At 49.5% G+C, this 8,781-nt stretch overlaps 1 gene segment (V, D, J or C); it reads left to right on the forward strand.

The window, feature by feature from the left end:
• LOC105010039 overlaps positions 1–8,553 on the forward strand; it is a 57,515-nt gene extending 48,962 nt beyond the window's left edge. The window contains 1 exon segment of the V gene segment in view: positions 8,011–8,553. Within this exon segment, the coding sequence occupies positions 8,011–8,327 (317 nt within the window).
• The last annotated feature ends 228 nt before the right edge of the window (positions 8,554–8,781 follow it).

Raw genomic sequence — 8,781 nt, forward strand, 5'->3', positions numbered from 1 at the left:
CCTGCTGCCAGATCGTTTTGTCTTTTCATGTATTTCCAGCGTTTGTTTTCCCATGTTACCTGTTACCTGTTTTCTGCTCTGCCTTCCCAGTACTGATCCCCTTCTGTCCCTGACTCTGCCCTCCGGTACTTCTGCCTTTTGGATCACCCATTACGACCTTTGCCTGACCCCGACCTCAAACCAGCCTATTCCTCTATACCCCAATAATCTAACCCATTGTCTGAACTTTGCCTGCCTGCCTGCCAACTACGAGACTGCCTATCCCATAATAAACATTGTTGCATGTCACCTCCTCTCTGCCTCTGTGTGGAAACACAACAATTTCTGTCACGAACAAAGACCAGAGGGTTTGCGTTAAAAATTGTATTCGCATTTACACTTTGCATACCCCCTCCTTGAACTGCTACCTTAACGTGGTGGAGGGGTTTGAGTACCCGAGTGACCCTAGGAGCTATGTTGTCTGGGGCTATATGCCCCTGGTAGGGTCTCCCAAGGCAAACAGGTCCTAGGCGACGGGTCAGACTAAGAGCGGTTCAAAAAACCCCTTAATGATGAAAACTAACTTGTGTTCTGTGACGTCGCCCGGCATGGCGCAGCCGGGGCCCCACCCTGGTGCCAGGCCCGGGGTTGGGGCTCGTTCACGAGCGCCTGGTGGCCGGGCCTTTCCCCATGGGGCCCGGCCGGGCCCAGCCCGAACGAGCGACATGGGGCCGCCCTCCCGTGGGCTCACCACCCACAGGAGGGACCATAAGGGGCCGGTGCAGAGAGGATCGGGCGGCAGTCGAAGGCGGGGGCCTAGACAACCCGATCCCTGGACACGGAAACTAGCTCTAGGGACGTGGAACGTCACCTCGCTGGCGGGGAAGGAGCCTGAGATTGTGCGTGAGGTTGAGAGGTTCCGACTAGAAGTAGTCGGGATCACCTCTACGCACGGCTTGGGCTCTGGAACCACACTCCTTGAGAGAGGATGGACTCTTCACCACTCTGGAGTTGCCCAAGGTGAGAGGCGGCGGGCTGGTGTGGGTTTGCTTATAGCTCCCCAGCTCTGCCGCCATGTGTTGGAGTTTACCCCGGTGAACGAGAGGGTCGTTTCCCTGCGCCTACGGGTCGGGGATAGGTCTCTCACTGTTGTTTGTGCCTACGGGCCGAACCGTAGTGCAGAGTACCCGACCTTCTTGGAGTCTCTGGGAGGGGTGCTGGAAAGTGCTCCGACTGGGGACTCTATCGTTCTACTGGGGGACTTCAACGCCCACGTGGGCAACGACAGTGACACCTGGAGGGGCGTGATTGGGAGGAATGGCCCCCCTGATCTGAACCCGAGTGGTGTTCAGTTCTTGGACTTCTGTGCTAGTCACAGTTTGTCCATAACGAACACCATGTTCAAGCATAAGGGTGTCCATCAGTGCACGTGGCACCAGGACACCCTAGGCCGCAGGTCGATGATCGACTTTGTTGTCGTTTCATCTGACATGCGGCCGTATGTCTTGGACACTCGGGTGAAGAGAGGGGCGGAGCTGTCAACTGATCACCACCTGGTTGTGAGTTGGATCCGATGGCGGGGGAGGAAGCTGGACAGACTCGGCAGGCCCAAGCGTACTGGAACGTCTGGCCGAGTCTCCTGTCAGAGAGATCTTTAACTCCCACCTCCGGCAGAGCTTCGACTGGATCCCGAGGGAGGTTGGAGATATTGAGTCCGAGTAGACCATGTTCTCCACCGCCATTGTCGAAGCGGCCGCTCAGAGCTGTGGCCGTAAGGTCTCCGGTGCCTGTCGAGGCGGCAATCCCCGAACCCGGTGGTGGACACCAGAAGTAAGGGATGCCGTCAAGCTGAAGAAGGAGTCCTATCAGGCCTGGTTGGCTTGTGGGACTCCTGAGGCAGCTGACGGGTACCGACAGGCCAAGCGGACTGCAGCCCGGGTGGTTGTGGAGGCAAAAACTCGGGCCTGGGAGGAGTTCGGTGAGGCCATGGAGAAGGACTATCGGCTGGCCTCGAAGAGATTCTGGCAAACCATCCGGCGCCTCAGGAGAGGGAAACAGTGCCCTACCAACGCTGTTTACAGTAGAGGTGGGCAGCTGTTGACCTCAACTGGGGATGTCGTCGGGCGGTGGAAGGAGTACTTCGAGGATCTCCTCAATCCCGCCGTCACGTCTTCCATTGAGGAAGCAGAGGATGAGGGCTCAGAGGTGGACTCGTCCATCACCCGGGCTGAAGTCACAGAGGTGGTTAAGAAACTCCTCGGTGGCAAGGCACCGGGGGTGGATGAGATCCGCCCTGAGTACCTCAAGTCTCTGGATGTTGTGGGGCTGTCTTGGTTGACACGCCTGTGCAACATCGCGTGGCAGTCGGGGAAAGTGCCTCTGGGATGGCAGACCGGGGTGGTGGTCCCTCTTTTTAAGAAGGGGGACCGGAGGGTGTGTTCCAACTATAGGGGGATCACACTTCTCAGCCTCCCCGGGAAAGTCTATGCCAGGGTTCTGGAGAGGAGAATACGGCCGATAGTAGAACCTCGGATTCAGGAGGAACAGTGTGGTTTTCGTCCAGGCCGTGGAACACTGGACCAGCTCTATACCCTCTACAGGGTGATGGAAGGTTCATGGGAGTTTGCCCAACCAATCCACATGTGTTTTGTGGATTTGGAGAAGGCATTCGACTGTGTCCCTCGTGGCATCCTGTGGAGGGTGCTTCGGGAATATGGGGTCCTGGGTCCCTTGCTAAGGGCTGTCAGGTCCCTGTACGACCGAAGCAGGAGCTTGGTCCGCATTGCCGGCAGTAAGTCAGACTTGTTCCCTGTGCATGTTGGACTCCGGCAGGGCTGCCCTTTGTCACCGGTTCTGTTCGTCATTTTTATGGACAGAATTTCTAGGCGCAGCCAGGGGCCGGAGGGTGTCAGGTTTGGGGACCACACGATTTCGTCTCTGCTCTTTGCAGATGATGTGTCGTGTTGGCCCCTTCAAGCCAGGACCTTCAGCATGCACTTGGACGGTTTGCAGCCGAGTGTGAAGCGGTGGGGATGAAAATCAGTACCTCCAAATCCGAGGCCATGGTCCTCAGTCGGAAAAGGGTGGCTTGCCCACTTCAGGTTGCTGGAGAGTGCCTGCCTCAAGTGGAGGAGTTTAAGTATCTAGGGGTCCTGTTCACGAGTGAGGGAAGGATGGAACGGGAGATTGACAGACGGATCGGTGCAGCTTCTGCAGTAATGCGGTTGATGTATCGGTCTGTCGTGGTGAAGAAAGAGCTGAGCCGCAAGGCGAAGCTCTCGATTTACCAGTCAATCTACGTTCCTACTCTCACCTATGGTCATGAGCTTTGGGTCATGACCGAAAGGACAAGATCCCGGATACAGGCGGCCGAAATGAGCTTTCTCCGCAGGGTGGCTGGGCGATCCCTTAGAGATAGGGTGAGAAGCTCGGTCACCCGGGAGGAGCTCGGAGTAGAGCCGCTGCTCCTCCACATCGAGAGGGGTCAGCTGAGGTGGCTTGGGCATCTGTTTCGGATGCCTCCGGAACGCCTTCCTGGGAAGGTGTTCCGGTCCCGTCCCACCGGGAGGAGACCCCGGGGAAGACCTAGGACACGCTGGAGGGACTATGTCTCCCGGCTGGCCTGGGAACGCCTCGGTGTCCCCCCGGAAGAGCTGGAGGAAGTGTCTGGGGAGAGGGAAGTCTGGGCATCCCTGCTTAGACTGCTGCCCCCGCGACCCGGCCCCGGATAAGCGGAAGAAAGTGATGATGATGATGTGATACTAGTTTGTCATTAAGTCACATTAACCCTCCTGGCCCCCTTCAGTACTAAGGGATTTTCTGACAGATTTTACTACTTGGACATTTTGGGTCCTACACATACATTTTCTAAATGGTGTCCCAGAAGTCTGTTTTTATATGTTTTTATTGTAGCTGAGTGGGTAATGATTACACAGAAATATAATACTTCATGATACCTGTTATAGAATTAATGTTGGACAGGCAAAAACAATGTTCTACAGAGAACATTTCTGCGATATGGTTTAATAATCTTTTTTTGAATCAATAATGTTTAGTTTCAATGGAATTTGCTGTTACCACAATGTCATTACTGTCATATTTCATTGTTTTAGGGTGTAACTAATGAGAGAATTAATAATACAATTAAAAAAATATGTGTGCCTTTGATATCAAATCGTATTTCATTACTTTGACAGAGACACTTCATTCTGTTTTGATGTAATGACACCCAACGGCCACCAGCTGGCAGCATAGGACCGGTAGCGCAGTTTGTATTTACTTTTACTTTTAAAATCAATAAGATACTCAAATTTTTTCCAAATGCCAGAGAACATCCCCATATTATGTTAACAGAAGAAATGTTTTATATCATATTTACAATATAAACAACATAATATGGTGCTATAAATCATAAATAGCGACATACTTGTAATCCGGATGGGTCTTCATACAGTCACCTGTCTGAGCTGAATGGTCATTGTCGTTGTCAGATAACAACCTTTCCTGGACAAATATCCATTCCTCAGCACGTTGGTGACGGTCAAATATATGCTCTGAAATGTTTTGGGTTGAAAACAAAGAGCTATCTTGCATAAATGGAACAAAAACTACATTGGTAATCGCTATTATTGGCCAGTGGCTTTCACGCGCATCATAACCCTAACCCATTATTCTTACATCATAGAGGTCATGTTTTCAGGCGTTATGGCATACTAGAAGTGTCGTTTCTGAGTGGGCAAAAAGGACTTTAGACCTACAAACAAAGGAAGAGTTGGATTCTCCATTTAAAGACGCACGTAATGGTGGTCAGTTTTGGTGCAAATCTACGTATGTGTTTTTGTCCCTTGGTGTTCTATGTGGTGGTTGCAGGCTAATTGGCTTCCTGATCGCCGGTTGCAGCTGATTGGTCGGTTTTGGGCTGATTGGAGAGCCCCTACGCCAGCTCGTCAGTGGTTACAGCTGGTTTAGCCTGCATATAAGCCACAGTTCTGGTATCTCACGGGAGAGTCACACCTGCAGTTGCTTTGAGTCTGTGAGGTAGAAAGAACGTTTGTGATTAATGATTAAGTACATTGTGTGTTGTGGCAAGTTTTTGTGTTCGACTCTTTAAGTGCATTGTGTGTTGTGGCAATTGTTTGTATTAAAATCTTTTTCATTTGTTTCCAGGGGGAAGGGGAAAGCCATTGTGCAAGAGGCCCTGGGGCATACACCTCCCGTAGCTTTAATCTGTCTAAAACCACTAGGTAAGACCTGGGCAGACCACCCCCTGTAGTTTGGTTAGAGCACCGGCGCAAGTGGTGCTAGTTAGGTTAGATCTCTGTTTGGCAGGTAAGGTAGGGTTAGAGGGTTTGGGTTTACTTTTATGTTCTTTGCTTTGGTTCTGTCCAGCCCCTTTTTCCTGAATTACCGTTACGTTAATTAAATAGTCCTGTGAACGGTAATCCTGCCTCTGTCGTCCATACTCGCACCCACGACCCCATACCCATTCTGTCAAGTCCTAGAGTGCTTTACGTGTAGCAGGGTGTTGCACTCTCTCCTTCGGGAGGTGTGCGTAACAGTCCTCATGCAGGCTGTGATCGCCATAAGAACACAGTGTACCAATTTCTTTGTTAGAATGCCTACATATTAGCTAAAGTCAGCCATATGATTCTAGTAATTACTTTTCTGGAACACTTCATTGAGAAAAGCCTGGAGCACCGCCAGCGCATTGGCTAGCCTGTACAATATCACCAGGTATTCATAGTGCTGAATGCCGTTTTCCACTCGTCTCCATCCCAGATACGCATGAGATTGTATGTGCTCCAGAGATCGATATTAGTGAAGACGTGCGCACCCCTTAACTGTTCCATGGCCAACTGAACGAGGGACATGGAATAGCGGTACTTCACAGTAATTGAGTTCAGTCCTCTCTAGGCCTTAGCCCCCCGTCCTTCTTCTTCACAAAATAGATGCTGGCTGAAGCAGAGGAAGAGTAGTGACAAATGTACCCCTGCTCCAGCGTCTCCACACTTTGTTCTCGGCCAAGGAGTGTGGATGTATCTTGTTCATGGGCGGCGCGGTCTCTAGGAGGAAGTCAATGGCACAGTCCAAGGAGGTTTGGAGAGGAAGACACCTGGCCTTTTTGCTGGAGAACACCCTGCTCAGGTCCGCGTACTCAGGTGGGATGTTCAATGGGAGGGCGCCCACTGGGCTTTCCACCAACGTAGCTCCACACATGACGGCCAGGCAGGCATTCTGGCACCTCGTTGACCATCCCAGAACCTTCCGCTTACTCCAGTTGATGGTGGGGTCGTGCTTTTGAAGCCACAGAAGGCCCAGGATGACAGTCTCTCTCGACGGCAGCCGTTGATGGTAAGAGTGACAGGGCGGGTCACGTGGGTTATGGAACCAGATCCCACAGGACGACCATCCAGTGCTTGAATGGGAATTGAGGACCTCAAACGGCAGTAACATGAGACTGGTCTATGAAGCTCCCTGTGGCTCTGGAGTAAAATAGGGCTGTTGCTGGGTGAGAGAAAGAACCATCGGACAGACAAAGTGGGTATAAGAACAGGCTGGCTATGTCGCTTAAATGCAAGGCAAGTATGGTGCCGAGTAGCTCAGTTTGGGTACTGTCCCCTTTCCTGCTCTGTGTCTGGGCCAAGGAGCCCCCCTTCTCCATGCCCTTTCTCCCTGCAGAACAGGCACAGCCCCTGAATACACCGGTGTTCTCTCTCCTCTGCCAGGTCTGGTGATTCCCAGCTCCATAGGCTCCGGTTCCACCAGAGGGGGCATGATATGGGAACACACCAGGCAGTCCCGGTCCCGGAGCTGCCCATCAAAAGGGATCACTCATGCGATGAAGGTGTCCAGATTAATGCTTTCGCTGTATGAAGAGCCAGTTCGTTCCATCTGCTGGACACCGCCTACATCAGAAACGCGAGGGCATATTCCCGAGGCCGTGCTGTTACTCTGCCTCAGATGCAGAAGCTGCTCGCCCCCATCCCTGCCCTCTGCGGGATGATCGAATACGGAACAAAACTGGGCCATGAACCGGGAAACACCCTCAAATCTCCGGAACCACTGTCCCAAGGTGCCGTAGGGTGCGCCCAGTGAGAAGGGTGATTATCACGGTCTCCTTCTCATAGTCGGATATCGGCTGGTCCCCGAAATACAACTCACACTGGAGAAGGAACCCACAGATTACAGTCGTACTTCTCTGGGAAAGATCTCCAGAGTTTCCACTCCAGAGCACGACTAGACTCCACACGAGTGACCAGAGGAGGCACCGCCGCATTGATGCAGTAATCAGTGCAAAAGGAGCCCTGACCAAGTATTGAGTGTCTAAATTAAAAAACCTTTGCAGGTGTTTTGAGTGAATTAGCTGATTTGAGCTATACTCAGGTCGGCATTTCTGTAGTGTACATTTTTTATTCTAATATTTTGAGATACTTGATTTTTTATTTCCATGAGCTGTAAGCTGTAATCATAGAATTGGAGATCTTTTTTTGTATTTTGCTTTGAATTTAGCATTTCTATCAAATAATAATCAATACAATGTTTGAAAATGATAATTTGTTAGTATATTTGGGTCTGATTTGTATTATTGAAGCCTTAAAAACGTAATCTGTTGGTAATTGAAGTTATAGTTCATTTGTGAAAGGGACTCAATAGTTAGGGAGTAAAATAAATAATTGTATACTTGCATGTTTCATATATCTGCTTTGTATAGTAATCATTTCATGACATATGCTCTTACCATTCACCAATTATAATCTTGAATAAATGTGTATTGCTTTAATAAATACAGCTCCGAAAAACCTCTACACCTTTTTCTTTCCTTTACAAAAAAGTTGAAAAGGAAAGTCTTGCGTGAGGAACAGAAGCTTTCAGTTTGCAGTGGCCTTTTAATTTTAACACTTCTATTCCTCACTCAAAACCTTCCTTTTCGACTTTTTTCGAAAAGAAAGAAAAAGGTGTAGTGGTCCCTTAATTTTTTCCGGAGCTGTATTTTAGCTGTTAGTTGATGAAGTTTGTGTTTTTTCCCCCCAGGTAACACTGCTCCCACCCTGACAATCCTGCCCCCCTCAAGTGAGGAGCTGTCCAGTACAACAACAGCCACACTGATGTGTCTGGCAAGCAAGGGCTTCCCCTCAGACTGGACCTTGAGTTGGAAAGTGGACGGGAACAACAAGAATCAGAAGTCCAGTTCCGGGGTCCTGGAGAAGGATGGTCTGTACAGCTGGAGCAGCACCCTGACTCTCACTGCCCAGGAGTGGAACAAGGTGGGAGAGGTGACCTGTGAAGCCCAGAAGAGCTCCCAGACTCCAGTCATCAAGACCCTGAGGAGGGATGACTGTTCTGGTTAGGACCTGTCTGTCACATAACCCTGTGAAGAGAGGCAGCTGGTTCTTTGGCTTTTACTCTGTTTTGACATCAGATGTTTTGTCTTATTGATCACTTTCATGTAGACTAACAGTGAGCTTTGCATGAGTTCATGTGTCCATCCTCTCTGTAGATGGACATTTGATAGATATGATATGGTCTGCTTGTACTATTATAACACACATTTGATTTTATGCTTTGATGAAAATAAAGATTTCCCTTTGTAGGAAATATAAGTTGTTGTCTTTTGTTGAATTGAATTATATATATTTTTTGCAAATATTGAATAATAAAGCCAGATGTGGTTTATTTGAATAGTTAAATGTCTTACTATTCATGTTCTCATGTGGAACCTCATTCTCATCAATAAATTGTTCATACTAAAACAATATATATAAAATGGTCACAATTTATGCATTGATGAATAGATGAAAATAA

This window comes from Esox lucius, chromosome 21 (genome assembly GCF_011004845.1).
Source record: "Esox lucius isolate fEsoLuc1 chromosome 21, fEsoLuc1.pri, whole genome shotgun sequence".
In the NCBI taxonomy this organism is placed as follows: Eukaryota; Metazoa; Chordata; class Actinopteri; order Esociformes; family Esocidae; genus Esox; species Esox lucius.